Source organism: Sceloporus undulatus, chromosome 1, assembly GCF_019175285.1.
Source record: "Sceloporus undulatus isolate JIND9_A2432 ecotype Alabama chromosome 1, SceUnd_v1.1, whole genome shotgun sequence".
In the NCBI taxonomy this organism is placed as follows: Eukaryota; Metazoa; Chordata; class Lepidosauria; order Squamata; family Phrynosomatidae; genus Sceloporus; species Sceloporus undulatus.
This window is the reverse complement of record NC_056522.1, coordinates 48,754,307-48,770,534: the sequence shown is the minus strand read 5'-3', so window position 1 is coordinate 48,770,534 and position 16,228 is coordinate 48,754,307. Positions and strand designations below refer to the sequence as shown.

Sequence of the window (16,228 nt, the reverse complement as noted above, 5' to 3'; positions counted from 1 at the left end):
TTTTAAGAGTGTAGTGCAATAATATAATGAGTGTTTTCCAAGAGCCACCAACCAGAGTCTGGTGCAAAAGACCTACATTTAGAATTATTGCAACAAGAAATGTGCTTGGAGTACAGTGAATCTTTGCCCCTTTCACACAAACATTAGTTAGTGCCTGATTATCCCAAGCTCTCCTCCTTTCAATGGGAAAAATTAGGGGAAGATATTTTGTTGCAAGAGTCAAAAACTGGTTGATGCCCATAATGATAAGAGCCATCAGTAGATCCACAGCTGCTACCTTATTCCCACATCTGCTTTACAACTTTTTTTTTCAAATGTATGTTGTCAAATTTGGCGGTTAAAACTCTGATAGCCTATTTCAAGCTTAGCAGAAAACATTTTTGAGAGATGACTGACTCCATTCATGCACTGGTTTCTGGGTTGTTTATGGGCCCAGTTCAAGATGCTACTATTAAACTATAAATCCGTAAATAGCTTGGGGTCCAGATATATGAAAGGCTGCCTCCTCCCATATGAAATTATCTATATATTATGATCGTCTTCAGAGGCTCTTTTGTATGTCCCATTACCAAGAGAGGCTACGTTGATCAGAAAATAGTTCAGCTTTAAAATCACTTCCAAAAGAGGCTGTGGCCCAAATCCAGTGGTATACTTCCATTACATTCCACTGTCTCTCCCCTCCCACAGCCCCTTGTGCACCCTCAGTGCTGGCTCTGGTGGGTTTTAGTGCCATGAAGGGCTGCAGGGCAAGATGAGGAAAGGTGTGTTTCTGCTGAACTTGGACTTAAAAGTACACTTTTGGATTTGAGACTAGCCCTGGCTCTTTAGTCGTAGAAAGTAAAAAATATTCTTGTTAAGTTGAAGGCTTTCATGGCCAGCATCCATAGTTTTTTGTGGGTTTTTTTTTTTGGGGGGGGGGCTATGTGGCCATATTCTAGAATATGGCATTTTCAGAGAATGCCAGCCACAGATACTGGCAAAAGGTTAGGAAAAAACTCTTCTAGAACACAGCCACATAGCTCAAAAAACCCACCAAAAACTGTGACCTTCAATGGGCTTCAATTTGTGAATCTTCAGTGCTCTTGAAGTTATGGAGTGAGGGATGTTTTTGATTTTTTGCTCTCTTGTTCCTGTTTTATTGTGTATGTTTGTTTTTAGCATCTTAGTTTGTATTACTACCTTGGGGGTGCATGTTATAGTTGAAAGGGTTTCCAAATGTTCCTGTCAATAAATGACTCCTGTACTGTATCTCATTGCTAATAAGTCTTTCACATACCTTAGCTCCAGATATTTTCTTTTGGCTGTTAGACTCATGATCCCTTTTAAGTACAAGAAGACAAGTCAATATATTGGTTAAAATACACTTTTAGCCCAGAGGTGACTCACTGTGACCCTACAGGTTTTTAGATTTCACCCCTACATTGGTTGTGCCTGATACAAACTGTAGGCATCTAGAGGGTTGTAGTTGCCACCTTGGTTTAAGTCCGGCCTGACTAATATAATATTAATATAAATAAGGTACTCTATGCACTTTTTCAGTTGATACCACCATGTTTTGTGACCTTAAGAAAAATAATAATAGAAAACAAGGGCATAAATATTTTACCTTTTCCAACAGTACCTTTTGGCAATGACTTTTGTTTATTTCAAGAGAGCCGGCTACAGTATAAACGAACATACCAGGCTCAATTTCTTTGTTGCTCTGTAAGTACTCTTTGATTACTGCCATGATTACAATGTAAGAGACAAAGTTTCATTATTTGATAGCAGCTGACAGGAAAAATATCTGCTCCATTTAAGAAATTATTAGCATGGGGGGCTTCGTTCAGCTTTGCAGACTGATTTGCCTGTACAAATATGGAAGTACAGTATTGGCTAAGGTTGGCTAAAAGTAGAATCGGCTCATTAAATCAACAGAATATATATTAAGTGTTGATTCACAAAATTCTTACTGATTTATTGGGTCTTCTCTGCTCAGGACTAATGTAAAGTGCTATGTATTGCATTTAAACCAATGTTTTGATCCCAGCTTGTTATCAGTATTTACAGTATTTATCTTATCAGTATTTACAGTGAACCTATAATTGATTTTTGCAGACTTAGTTAAAATATTACTTAATATCTGAAAGAAAAGGTAGATAACATAAACTGAAATTTGATGTCAGGACAGAAATATACAGCATTCAAGCTGTTCAAACCTGTTCAGAAACTGCTGTATTGTATGTGTGTGTGTGTGTGTGGGGGGGGGGATTAATGAGAGCTCTAGTGAAGTTTTAGCAAAATTCAGTTTCTTCTTGAAGTTCTGTTTTAAATTAATAGTTTTACCTTTAATAAGATAAAATGTCTGCATGGCTTGCTTGGCTCATTGACTTGGACAGTGGGTTGTTGTAGTCAGCTTGGATAAACATGATTCTTTATCTCAGGTCCAAGGTGGTGCCTCACTTTATTTTTCACAGCCCCAGATGGTTTCCTCCTTGATTATAATAGAAAAACTAACAAAGTGTCTCTAGCTGTAGACCTTTTCGTAGGATTAAGGGACGATATTTATTGATTTTCAAACAAATAGGTACAAAGCTTAGGTTTGTTATGAACACAAAGTTGTGTTCCATCCATTTTGCAACAAATTCACAGAAGGTGCAAAGTGAATTGGAGCAGAGGTGGATATTAAATAGAGACAGGACTTCCTCTGTATGCTGGTTGTAGAACTTAATTCTGTGTCCATGTTTTCTGTGGTAGGACTGTCACACCAAGCACTCTCCCTAATATTTACCAGTACGCAAAGCTAGAAAACAAGTTTACAAAAATGTAACAAGTCTAGAAAGGTAAAACAAACAAACCCACCCCACAGGACATTTTCCAAAGTGCTTTCAGATGTTGAGACTAGTGTTTTTCATAGTCTGGGCCCAATACATTTGAATGCACAATCCAAACTATGACCATGTAATATATTATTTATATAAATAGTTGGCATAGCATGCAGTTAATGTCCTGAAAGTGTAATGTCCTGTCACACTTTCCTAAATGCTCAGAATCTGATGTCTTTTAATGTGTTCCAGAATTTGATGTTTTTATGAATATCACTGTACTGTGTGCTTAGAAAAAATACACCAAAATCTGCACCAAAGTAATTGAAAATCAATTGCCAAGTAAATATGATCTGTAAAAATGCTGCATTCTCTCTGCTAGTTATGAGGAAACCTAAGAATCCCAACCAGCTGAATATTCAGGCAGGACTCTGGTTTCTAATCTTTCATAAACATTGTTCAAACACTTTGAAGCCTGCAAGAGCTAAAAACTTGATTCCTTTAAAAGTAAAGTTTGAAGTGGAAATCTCTTGTCTGAAATTCTGGGTTTCTGTTGCCTTTGGGTTAGGTTAGGATAAACAGGTAAACATACTTACAGTGATCTCAATCTGACATGAAGCCAGGTGTGAGTTACAGTGCACATCCTTGTAGGTATCTGGCAAATACAGTTGAAGAAGATGATGAAGAGTCAAAATATGAGATTTTTCCATGGGCTTTAGGAAAAACCTGGCGGAAGCTCTTCCCAAATTTCTTAGTTCTAAGGGATGAACTCTGGAGCAAGATGGACTACAGGGCTATTGTGAGCAGACGCTGTTGTGAAGAGGTAAGGGGGGGCTGTTTTATGTGTGTATTAAGGAAAGCAATGCATTAAAAGCTTCTTGTTTTGAAATGAAGCAGTGAAATACTTTCTGCAAACATTAAACATTCACAAAGTCATGGTGAATGTCAATTGCTGAAAGGTTTACTGTGAGAAATCCACCATAGCCATTTCTGCAATGCAGGAGTGGGCAAAGTGTGGGTCACAGGATGAATGCAGCCCCCAGCATTTTTTTTTTTTGGAGGGGGGACTCCAGGCCCCTTAGGGGTAAAATGTTTTTCTGTTCCAAAATGCCTCAAAATGATCTTTAATACCGTGCAGAGGGCATTTCCTCATATTCCACATATTCCCCTAGGTTGCCCCAGAAATTTTATTTTTAAAACTGTTTTGCCTTAAAGTGTCCCAAAAGTCTCTCTAGAGCCCATGAAGGCCCACAAGCACCCCCCCCCCAATGTACCATAGAAGTTGTTTGGGGCCAAAACTGATTTTTTTTGGTCAGGCTCATGTGCCTTCTAAGGCTCCCTAGTCTTCTACAGTTGTCCATCCCAGTGAATGAACCAGTTGTGCTAATAAAGTAAAAAATACATTTTTGTTGTAAAAATTTATCCCATTAGTTAGAAAATGGGTTTTTTGCAGCACATTGAAAATTACAATAAATACCAATCTAGTTTTGACATCAGAGCTTTTTTCTTCTTGGTAAGCATTTTCTTGGCAATTAAGCTGTTAGCCTTGATGATATGCATGCAGTTTTTGCTTGTGGTCTGTTTTAATATAGCTCCGTTTCAGAACTAACATTCTCTAATGTAGGTAATGGCTATTGCCTCAACACATTACATATGGCAGCGGGAACGCTCAATCCATCATAGCGGAGCTACAAGAAACAACCGTCATAATGGAGTACAGCTGCCTCAAGGACCTAATGCCACACCGGCAGACTGTTTTCTTTGTGGAAAAAAACCCAAGATCTATAAGGTTGGGATTGTCTTCCTCTTCTTCAAATGGTACTCTGGAAATGATGGAGCAACACATACCTCAGGGAATGCAAGACTCTCTTCCAACTGATAAAATCCTTCTTGAGCCACCTCCTCACTGTCATCTTCAAGGTATGGTGTCTTGTGCATTCTAAATTCCACTTTTGCATACAGAATGTATACTTTTATTAGTAACCCCTTCCAGAAACCATTTCCCCCAGATGGTATTTAGCAAAGTGCAGTAGTCATGAGGAATGACTGCATCTGGCCTTTCTACTCCAAAAAAAAAAAAAGCTGATGGTAAAATTCCATTTATTTGTAAAGGGACTAAAAAGGCACAGCCCTAGATGATGGATTGGGCTGGGAAAGGCAAATGCATAATAGTGTTTGCTTACACATGTGATTTCTAGTCCAGGAACAGACGAGTAAGCAAAACTGTTTCTCTTTGGAAAAGTCAAAGCTGGATCATGGTGAATCACTACTGCTTCCAGAGACACTGCATCATCATAATGCCCACCTTTTGTACTTGGGATAAATCTTTTAATGTGATATCTCTTTAGCTTTCTTAAGACTACAGTTTTGTATATGATATGTTGTGGATAGCTGTGAGAAGAGAGACACCATGGTGTACAGGTTTGTGTTGAATCTAGAGACCAGGGTTCAAATCCCCGCTTGGCCATGAAAACGCACTGGGTGGGTTTTTTAGCCCCAGAAGAGTGTTATATGGCAGCCTTAGGGTTGCCATATTTTTACACTTCAGGATCTTGTCTAGTTTCTTCATAGCTGCTTTCCAAGACCTAGTTTTCTTCTGATTTCTTGACTGCCCATTAAGACTTTTGCAAAACAGAAGTTATTTAGGAGGTGGGCTATTATTTCATTTATTTGCATAGTGCCTTTCCCCCAATTCAGGACTAAGAGCGACTCACAACAGATTAAAAAACATATAGAGGGGTTGTTGTTGTTTTTTTTATCTATAATACCCAGAGTGACCCAGCAAGCTTGTAACTTTTCCAGAGGTTTGAGTTCTGGTACCCTAAAACTAGTGGTCAGAGGCAGCTCTGTGGAGTGGTTTAAGCACTGGACATGTGGAGACCAGAGTTTGAATCCCTGCTCGGCTGTGGGAAATTGGAACCCCACTGGGTTCAAGTCACTCTCTGTGTCTCAGAAGGCAAGGGCAAACTCCCTCTGAACAACTCCTGCCAAGAAAAAACCTGTGATAGGGTCACAGTAAGTCAGAAATGACTTGAAGGCACACAACAACAGTGAGAAGAAACCACCCAGTTCAGTTTGTCCTTTGGTGTCACTTTTTGCATTGCTGGTTATTCTCAGGACAGTATGTTCCTGTTAGAAGACTGTCATGTCCTCCTCTCCTTTTCTGTTATGAAGTATTTTTTGTTTTAAACTATGAGTATACATAACTGCATTCATTCAGTTGATCTATATTAATTTTTGATAACACAGCTAAAACAGAACTGAGAACAAATCTAATCCTATCTGTTCTATGACCTATTCACAGTCCCACCTAACCCAACATTTTAGCAAATTACATCAAATTTATTTGGGTGCATACTGATACAATCTTGTAAACTGCATGTATTTAAAAAAAACAAATCCAGAAAGTCAACTTGAAGAAGTTAATGTGTGCAAATAGTCTCCATTAATTCTGATACTACAGATCTGTCAATTCTGTTTATTTACCACATTTATGCTCCACCTTTCCTCCAAGGTGTTCAAGGTAATGCATATGATTCTCCTCTTCCTTCACAACCAACTGTGCAATAAGTCTGGCTGATACAGGGAAAATGACTGGCCTAAAGTCATCCGATGTGATTAGCACATGAATCTCCCATATACCACTTCAGCAGACTAAACACTACGTATTTTAGAACATGGCCACATAGCTCGAAAACCCCACAAAAAATGAAACACTACATCGCTCTCTAGTCTGTAGACTTCATCCTTTTCCTAACTCCACTCATTCAATGCTTAAAAAAACACAGAAAAGCATTTGTATTTTTATAGTTTTTAAAAAAGATATATTAATGGATGCTATACATTTTTAAAAATTATAAGTCTATGTGCACTTTTCAAATGTGCATATGCGATCAAGCTTCATTTCTTTCATCGAACACACTGAAAGCCCAGAAACGTATGGATTTCCAGCCTTTGCTTGTGCTTGCATGCTTGGTTTGGAAAATGCACTTCATATGTACATGCTTCTAGCACCAACCAGAAAGTAGGGTGACACCTGCTGGATGGAATTCTAAAAGCACAATGAGAGGAAAGACTCCACAGTCAGCCCTATGTTATAGTTGTCACTTCTTATTTGTGGGCGATCCGTTCTTGACACCACCCCCACCCCCCCCCCCCCCCCAACAGCAAAAAAACTCGAGGCCTCAAGTCCTGTTCTTTCCTATGGCCACATGCACATGTGTCAATTTAAAACAATGGGGCTTGTTGTCCATGGAAACTCAAATCTGCAGATGGTGAATTAGAAGAGCCCACTGTATTCTCAAATGATGAGAGAACCAAGCACCTGATAGTGAAACAGCATCTGGCTCTTGCAGTGATTGCATATGGGGAACTCCATCAAAGAAGTTATGGAAAACAATTAGGAAGAACAGATGGATCCCTGTGAAAGTGTAACAATCCATCAACAAATTCCTTTAAAGCCTTTGTTACTAATTGGAAAATAGAATTTTGCATCCTAAAACTAGCTGTTCCTCTATTTCCACAGATTCTTTATCCATGGATTCAAGCATCCATGGCTTGAAAATATTTTTAAAAATATATAAATTCCAATAAACAAACCTTGATTTTGCCATCTTATATAAGGGATATTTTTTACTATGCCATTGTGCTTAATGGACTTGAGAATCCACAGATTTTGATATTCATGGGGGTGGGGAGTCCTGCGACCGAACTGCAGTAGATACCCAGGGCACAATGTTTTTTCCTTTGCTCCCATAAATGTAACCTGCCTTGGATTACATACCCACAGCAGATTACACAAAACAAAAGCAATATAAAGTCCTTTCAGTGTGTGAACTTCTCTATTTTTTCACAGACTGTAACAAGCCAAACAAAGGAAAGAATATCTACACAAATAAAGATAAATCCATGGACTGGTTTACTGGAAATGAAGAATAGAAAACTCTTCAGCCAACAAGTTAGGAAATTACTGGGAAATGCAAGCTATATTTCAAAGTATTTGTTGTCTTAAGATTATTTTAATTATATATTTTGTTTAAACGTACAGTATCAAAAATATAGTCAATATAAATAAAAAACTGGGATTTCCCAAACTGAATAGGCAGCAAATAATTACAGTTTTATTTACTGAAATGCACTCTTCAAATTAGCATGTAATGTTTGGAACAGTGTCTGAATACGCTGGGTTAAACTTCCGCAGTTTGACAAGAAATGCTGGTTTGGGAGGAAAAAAAGACATCAGTATTAGTAACAGAAGTAAATAAGTAGGCTTGTGGTATAAGTTTTTATTTGTTATACATTTCACTGTTTGAAAAAGTAACAAGAATGCTAAAAAGCAAAGCAGTAGTAATGAATACCTTATAAAATATTTGCTGTGCCATATTTACCTGAGTGACCAATTTGCCAGGGGTAAGGTCTAGCAATGTAAGGTGGTTTTGCACTGTCAGAAACAAATGCCTCTGAAATAAAATGAAAATATACAGTTGTCAAAAACCTTAATTCCAATGTTTAATTTACATAGTTTTTTCTTCCTGGGACATTCTTGAACTTCATTGGCTGATCCTCTTCATCTCTGGGTATCTTTATCACTCTCTCTGTTCTCCTCATTCAGGGGGGAATATTTGTGCTCTTACACATCTTACCCCTCAGCAACAATAGCAGCAAACACCAGGATCTTGTAGACCATTGTGGTGTGCAACTTACAAATCCACCACCACACTGCTAGTGGTCAGAGGGTTTGTATTTTATATTAAGGGTCACTTCCCCGTAACAAAACACATGGGACTGCAATAGTGTTGTTGCAATAACAAAACAAAATCTCATTATAATGCACTTCCTACCATCATGCTCTCTTTCTTCTTCAGAGGTTTCATCATTTCCACAATGGCCATCTGATTCATTGTCAAAATCTTGCTTGGATTCTCCATTCTGGAAAATGTCACCATTTTTCCACGTGGTTGGAAGTACTAACCAATCTCTGTGTGTCACTTCCATTATCCTTTCACAAAAAAGTGTTAACTTGCTGGTTCGGATTGCTTCTAACAGATCAACAACCTGGGTGATGCTTGCAGAAGAATGAAAGTTATATGGATTGCCAGTAAATATTACACATATATGCTAAAAGTGTAATAGTTTGATCAGCAGCCCAATAATATGACCTGTTAGTCCCACTGCATTTAGTTTATATAAATGCACACAGGATTGCAGTCATATCTCTTTAAACAAAATGAAATAGTATGTCCAAATTTTACTCTAGCTGGCCCAGCACCCAAATGGATTAAAATAGCTCTCTTGCCTGAAATACAAATGTTAATTCAGCCAAAGAGCGCACACTATAAAATATGATTAGTTAACAAAGCTGTGAAAACAGTCATAATAACCCTCCCAGGTCATCTATTAGGAAGTAAAAAGACTGATGGCATAACTAATTGGCCTTGTTTAAATAATATTATTAAAAAAAAACATTTACACACTGCCTTTCTCCTTAAGTCTTGAACTGCACAAAAGAGTTCTAAACTTAAAGAGAAAGGCAGTGTGTTTAACAATGTTTTAAAAAAACTAAGCCAAGCCCCCAAATTTATTACAAAACCATTTCATATGTTAACAATCTAGGTACAGTGCACCCTTGCTTTATGCGGGGGATCCATTCTGGACTCCTCCACGTAAAGCAAATTCCGCAAATGCTCGAGCCCCATTTAAATGAATGGAGCTCGCGCATGTGGCGGCATGGCAGTGCACGCGTGCCATGGGCGCACACCCCATTAGTCCCTATGGGACGCAATGCCCCTTCTCCCTGTGCGCCTTTCAGCGTATGCTGAAAGCCATGTAAAGTACACCCACGTATGACGTGGGCGCACTGTATAATAAACCTTGGTATATCAGGTCAAGCACAAGTGTTATGTACCACCCTTGTTGCTCCCCTTGTATATCCATCTTTGAATAAGATACAGTGGTACCCCGGGATACGAATGCGCCGCCTTACGAAATTTCCGGGTTACGAAGGTTATTCCGGGTTACGAAAAAAATTTTGGTGCTTTTCGGCGCTTTTTCGCACGAAATTGCGGCTTTCGCTATTAGCGCCTATGGCTTTTCGGCTTGCGAAAGCTTTTCGGGTTACGAACGCGGCGGCGGAACGAATTAAATTCGTAACCCGGGGTACCACTGTACTGTGGTTGAAATGCTGCTTACAAACTAGGATCTCTTTATGATTTGATATCCTGGTTTGTAAACATTGATCAACCACAGCTCCTAGCTTTGATACCATGGAAAACATGTTATAGTAATTATTTATACACAAAATGCACAGCGAGAAAAGTTACTAATGATGACTTGAACACAAAGTTGTTAACTTGAACTTACTTTGCTAGATATATTGCACAAATGCCCCCCCTGTTTAAGATGTGGTATAACTGTAGGCAAAACATTCTGGGGGAGTACCATATCCAAAGCTATCTAGAAAAGAAAACATATTTTAGCAAACATCGAAGGAGAATATAAGTTATTTATTTTAACCATTTACACTCTAGTCCCACTGCATATATTTTTAAATGAAACACATCAAAGTTTTTTTTAGATTGTAAGCCTGAAGAAATGTCTAATTTTAAAAATGTAAGCTGCTCTGATAGCCTTTTGGCTGAAGAACGGGGTATAAATACTATAAATAATAATAATAATAATAATAATATGTCATCAAGATCACAAATCATAATGTCCTTCAGGGAAGGTATTCAGGCCCAAAAATTGACATTCTGAGTGTTCAGAAGTCATTCTCTCATTACTTCTGTTTATGTGTCTTAACTACATTGACAGGGCTGTAGCACAGGGCAGACTGCCATGAAAAAATGATGGAATGTATTTTGAATCTTTCTTTCAAAACTGATCAGTTAAGTAGTCCAAGAAGTGATCCTTTGCACTGAATATGGACTGGATGTTATATGAGGTCAGCTTCATCTGTCAGTAGTAGGGTGCTGTCAGCATTGTGAATCTTACACAATGGATATTAGCCAGAGTGGAATATATTAAAAAGGAAAACAGAGTTATTAAGAGATCCTAGTCAGGAATAAAAGTCAAGGTAAACCGTGCTAATAATTAAACAATTAAAAAAATAATTGTCTAAGCAAAGCCTTTACAGAAGTTTAGAAAACAAATACTCAGTATTTTGTATTTCTAGCTTGAAAAGGAAATACCTTCTCTTCTGGGTTTAAGTAGATAACTGCAGCAGGAGCCAATTTTCATCCCTATATACCTGTGGCAGGCCACACTGCTACATTTTTAGCTGAAAATCAAAACTGGAACTCGCTTCCAGTTCCAGCTTCTGGATTTTGTCAATGCATTCGGAGGGAGAGGAGGTTGGTGGTTAGAGGAGTTTTTAACAAATCTGTCATAATGGTGACTGATCCTTCTGAGGTGTCCCTCCCCCCACTTAAAAATTGTAGAAGTCTTGGGCTGGAGCTTAGAGAGCCACAAAAGTGGTGGGGCCTCCTCTGTCTCCTTCTTTATATCCTTGGGAAGGGTGTGACAATTCCAGATTTTCTTTTAAAATTACAAATACATACTGCATCAAATGTTATAGTTTTCAAATCCTCAGCTGCAGTTAAAATGTTTGCATTAATGAAATCCACGTTATCTGGCCATTCCACAGTATGCCCTATCCTCCATGCATCACACCAGGTCTGGTAGTTCTTTTTTTGCCACTGTATGATGTTCCCTCCTGACTTCGTAACTTATAACATGCCCTTGAGGCCCAACTGAAAACAAAACAAAATAGAATTAGGTTAACCACTGCCCTTCTCTTTGTAACGAAAAAGCAAAATATATGACATAGGAAATAAAATGGTTAGAAGGGCTGCTTGGTCACTGTTGACCACTGTGAGCACTAGCATCATACATTACATGAAGGTTTTTTGAAAATGCTTATTATCTTTTCAATCACAACCTCTTGCAGGACCCTACAAAAATCCAGGGAGCCCAAACTGTTGTTATAACAACCAAAAGTTGGGACAGGGACATAGCCAGGGGGGGGGGGTTCTTGGGATCCGGACCCCCCCTTCCATTAGAAAAATGAATGGGGTGTGCTGCTGTGCCACCGAACCCAAGCCCCATTATAATGGTGGCACTTAGTCTGGACCCCCCCCTCCCCTTTCCTAAAATCCTAGCTACGTCCCTGGTTGGGAACTTATTGAAGTACCCGATTGAGTTATGTCTCCAGTTTTGTTTTGTTTTTTAAAAAGGGGGGTTAAATAGCAGAGGATGGGAACTGACGCATGCCTTTTTCTGCTCCGGCAGAGGAGTCAATACTGGACTAAACAAACAAATTCTTATGTTACTAAAAACAAAGCTTAAAGTTACTCCTTGGACTACAACTCCCAGAATCTTCCAGATGCAATGGCTTTTCCAAGTTCTGACTAAAATGCATGAAAGAGCTGTGGCCTGATTGATTAGATGGAATGCTACAGTACAGGTATACATCAGTTAACAAAGCCTCTGAATATGTTTTTTACAAAGCCCTATAGCCCCCCTTTTCGTCCTTATCACTAGGTAGAAATGTTTTTAGCAGCATTGGCACTGGGACAATAGTGAAGGAAGACTAGAGAAACAGACTTTTGATGCTGGGTAGGATCGTGTATGCAGTAAACTGTGCAATACAGAAAGCTTGATCTGGAAAAGATCAAATTTCTACTACAGCCGATCCTAACTGTAGCCCAAATGGGGCAAAGAAAGAGGCAGTTGCCTCCAGCGTGTTAAAGCAGCTCAGATCTTGGCCACCAAAATGAAAATTAGGAAAATGGAAGCTGGTGAAAGAAAAAATTATCCCTGGATGAATTTCAGAGATAGAATTAGTCCTCTCTAAAAAGTCCAAAATGTTTTATTTTACTTAAGCAAGGTTCGCCTGACCTTCTTGTTTCATTTCACATGCGCATACTCTTAAGTTTGGATAAAAGGTTTGCTGGAACATGTTGAACTGCTCTTCTGTTTTAGTGGTAGTTTGTGCCTATGGTACCAAATTTTCTGTTAAAGAAGTAATGCCAAGGAGCACATTGACTTTGGGCCAAAAAACACTGCAGAAATAACCCAGTTTGAGACTGCTTTAACTGTCCTGGTTCAGTGCTAGGGAATCCTGGGGATTGTAGTTTGTTTGGACACCAGAGCTCTCTGATAGAGGCGGCTAAATGTCTTACAAAACTATAGTTCCCAGAATTGCCTAGCATTCAGCCAGGGCAGATAAACAAGGCGCAAACTGGATTATTTCTGCAGTGTGTTTTGGACATTTGTTAACTGTGGTATACCTGTATTGATCTCAATATAAACTTTTCCCTGAATGTCTGGCATTTTACCTGCTCTTGAGAGGAATAAACTCATACCGCCAGACCCAGAACCAGCTTCCAGCACTGTGTCTCCTGGGCTGATGTCCATTAGCAGCAGCATTGTGTTAATGTCCTAGAGGGTTTGAAGAAGAAAGCAGAACTTAAAACACATGTAAACTGCCATGCAAACAGTATTTAATTTGAGTACTCAGGCACAGAATTTGATGGAACTGAACAACTGTGATATAAACACGCATAACGTCTGCAAACAGATTGAATGCTGAAGTACAATGTGATGTATATCTACTAGAATCAATGGGGCTTAAAGCCTTAAAGCTAAGCACAGACGACTACTGAAAAAATAACACACGCTTTCTTCAGCCAGGAGTTACTGCTGCTATAAAGGGAGAGCCCCAGTGGCGCAGTGGTTAAATGCCTGTACGGCAGCCACTCACTCACAAACCATAAGGCTGTGAGTTCAAGACCTGCAAAAGGGCTCAAGCTCAACTCAGGCTTGCATCCTTCTGAGGTGGCTAAAATGAGCACCCAATTGTGGGGGCAATTAGCTTACACTTTGTAAACTGCTTATGAGGAACAGCTTAGGGAGCTGGGGATGTCTGCCTGGAGAAGAGACAGTTAAGGGGTGATATGATAGCCCTGTTTAAGTATTTGAATGGGTGTCATATTGAGGATGGAGAACAGGACTTAGAACAATGGATGCAAGCTCCAGGAAAAGAGATTCCAGCTCAACATTAGGAGGAACGTCCTGACAGAAAGGGCTGTTCGACAGTGGAAGAAACTCCCTTGGAGAGTGGACTTTCAACAGAGGCTGGATGGCCATCTGCTGGGAGTGCTTCGATTGTGATTTCCTGCATGGCAGAATGGGGTTGGACTGGATGGCTCTTGAGGTCTCTTCCAACTCTAGGATTCCATGGAGTGGGGATCTTGGGCAAGTCACACTCTCTCAGCTTCAGGGGAAGGTCATGGCAAACCTCCTCTGAACAAAGGCCAAGAAAAAACTCATGATAGCTTTCCCTTAGAGTCAGGCACACAACCACCACCACCAGCAGCAGCCCCACACCTTTGGATAGGAGATCGTGGGTCCTCGCTTCATGAGTATCACATAGTCTTCCAAGGCAGGCCTCCTGACCAGGAGCGAGTGGCCGGTGGAGGTCCGGAAGATCTGCCCTGGCAGCTTGCCCAGGATCTCCTGGTGCCTCAGCGCCCCCCCAGTTGCTGTTCAGGGCTCCTCTTGGGCTGCTGAGCTTCCCCAACTTCTTGAACTCCATCCCGCGCCTTCGCCGGACCTCAGCCAGGATCAGGTCCCCTATTTGGAAAGGGAAAGCCCGCCTCGGTGCTGCCTTGGAGGAGGGCTCTGCTGCTGCTGCTGCTTCATCTTCTTCCTGCACCTTCTGCTCGGTGCTCCTCAAGGCTTGGATCTCCGGGGAGAGGAGGAGATCTCCAGGAAGGATGCGGCTCAGCCTTTCCAAGGGGGGAGAGGGATCTCTCCCAAGCCCTCTTTCTCCGGATGATCCCCGCTCCTTCTGAGGGGCCGCCCTCCTTTGCAGAAAATCCCCTGATTCCTAGAGCTTGCATTCCTCTAGCCAGGGCCGGACAGGGCCCCCCCTCGCCCGCCCTGCCTTCGCAACCAGCACCGCATAGCGGGGGCTGGCTGGAAGGCTTGGCTCGCCCTGGCCGGCCCTGGCTAGTGGATCCTCTGCCTTCCTCCTTTGCAAGTGCAAACCTAGCAGCGCTGAACGTGCGCGCCTTTGAGCCTTTCCCCGGACAGCAAGAGAGACCTGGCGCGCGCCACAGTGAGGAGGACCCGCGCATGCGCGGTGCTGCTCCTTGATGAAACCCCGCCCACTCCTTCTTCGTCTCTTGTCAGAGGAGTCAGGCCAACTCCTCCTCCTTCTCCTCCCACTCGGTCAAGCCCCGCCCACTCCTTTTTCTTTACTCTTTCTGGCTTCTTCTCAGAGGAGAGTCACGCCTACTCCGCCTCCTCCCACTTACTTTCCCAAATAGGTCGAGGGCGCGCATGCGATGACGTCTATATCCTGCGACAACCTCGTGGCTGGATTCTAGCCCCATGTGGCTCTCTCTCTCCACATGGACTGTCAAGTCACATGATTCATTTCGTTTATTTAGAGTAGGGCTGCATCCATATTGCAGATATCACCCAGTTTGTCACTAGAACTCTGGGAATTATGGTTTTGTGAGACATTTAGCCTTCTCTGTCAGAGAGCGCTCTGGTGCCACAACAAACTACAACTCCCATGATTCCCTAGCATTGAGCCATGGCAGTTAAAGCGGTATCAGACAGCATTGTTTCCGCAATGTAGATGCAGCCTTCAGTCCAAAACACACTGCAGAAATAATCCAGTTTGAAACTGCTTTAACTGCCCTGGCTGAATGGCAGGAATTCTGGAAACTAGTTTTGTGAGACAGAGAGCTCTGGTGCCACAATAAACTGCAATTCCTAGCATTTCCTAGCAGTTAAAGCGGTCTCAAACTGGATTATTCCTGCAGTGTGTTTTGGACCTTCGTCTGCTTTCCACCCATTTTCTTTTTTTTTAGCTCTCTCTCTCTTCTCCCTTGGCCTCCCTCCCTGATTTTTACTTTGTGTTTGGTTGGAATTGTACTTTGCTCTTTATATATATATATTGTATGCTTTATGTAATTTTATATCATTTTAGCGAAATGATTTTGTTATTAAATGTTTATTCTAAAGTTTTAAAAAACTATTTTATCTACAGTATTTGTTTAATATAATAAAAATGAGCAGAGTGGCAGAATCCATCAAATGGGATACACTTCTCTTCTGTGCGCCAGGTGTTGACCACCCAAAAGTGCAATTGGGCTCTTTGGCATGGGTACAAAGGCCACAATAAATGCAAAGATGTAAAGATAGGAGGGAAAGGAATTTTGGTGCATCTCCTCATAAAAGATGTGGGTTTAAAGGTTAAAAATTTCCCTTTAAAGAAAGACAGTAATTTAGTTAAAGCAACTGTGACCTAAAATATTACACAAAGGTTGAAGACAAGCTGAATTTCTTTACACACGCATATGTCTATTTCTTTCTGTGGTTTCTTTCTGTGGAACACAATGAAGCAGTCACAG

General features: G+C 40.7%; 2 protein-coding genes across 2 annotated transcripts in view; one reads left to right on the top strand and one right to left on the bottom strand.

The window, feature by feature from the left end:
• SPDYA (speedy/RINGO cell cycle regulator family member A) overlaps nt 1-7,791 on the top strand; it is a 22,237-nt gene extending 14,446 nt beyond the window's left edge. The window contains 5 exon segments of the mRNA XM_042437940.1: nt 1,619-1,704; nt 3,456-3,627; nt 4,429-4,578; nt 4,580-4,724; nt 7,660-7,791. Coding sequence (XP_042293874.1) covers nt 1,619-1,704; nt 3,456-3,627; nt 4,429-4,578; nt 4,580-4,724; nt 7,660-7,742 — 636 coding nt within the window. The 3' untranslated portion in view covers nt 7,743-7,791.
• On the bottom strand, nt 7,627-15,017 carry TRMT61B (tRNA methyltransferase 61B). The gene is given in 11 exon segments (XM_042437925.1): nt 7,627-8,018; nt 8,192-8,263; nt 8,645-8,868; nt 10,164-10,192; nt 10,194-10,256; nt 11,360-11,491; nt 11,493-11,551; nt 13,139-13,241; nt 14,190-14,336; nt 14,338-14,601; nt 14,603-15,017. Coding segments are annotated over 11 exon segments (1,500 nt in total). The 5' UTR covers nt 14,942-15,017; the 3' UTR covers nt 7,627-7,950.
• Nucleotides 15,018-16,228: the final 1,211 nt, after the last annotated feature.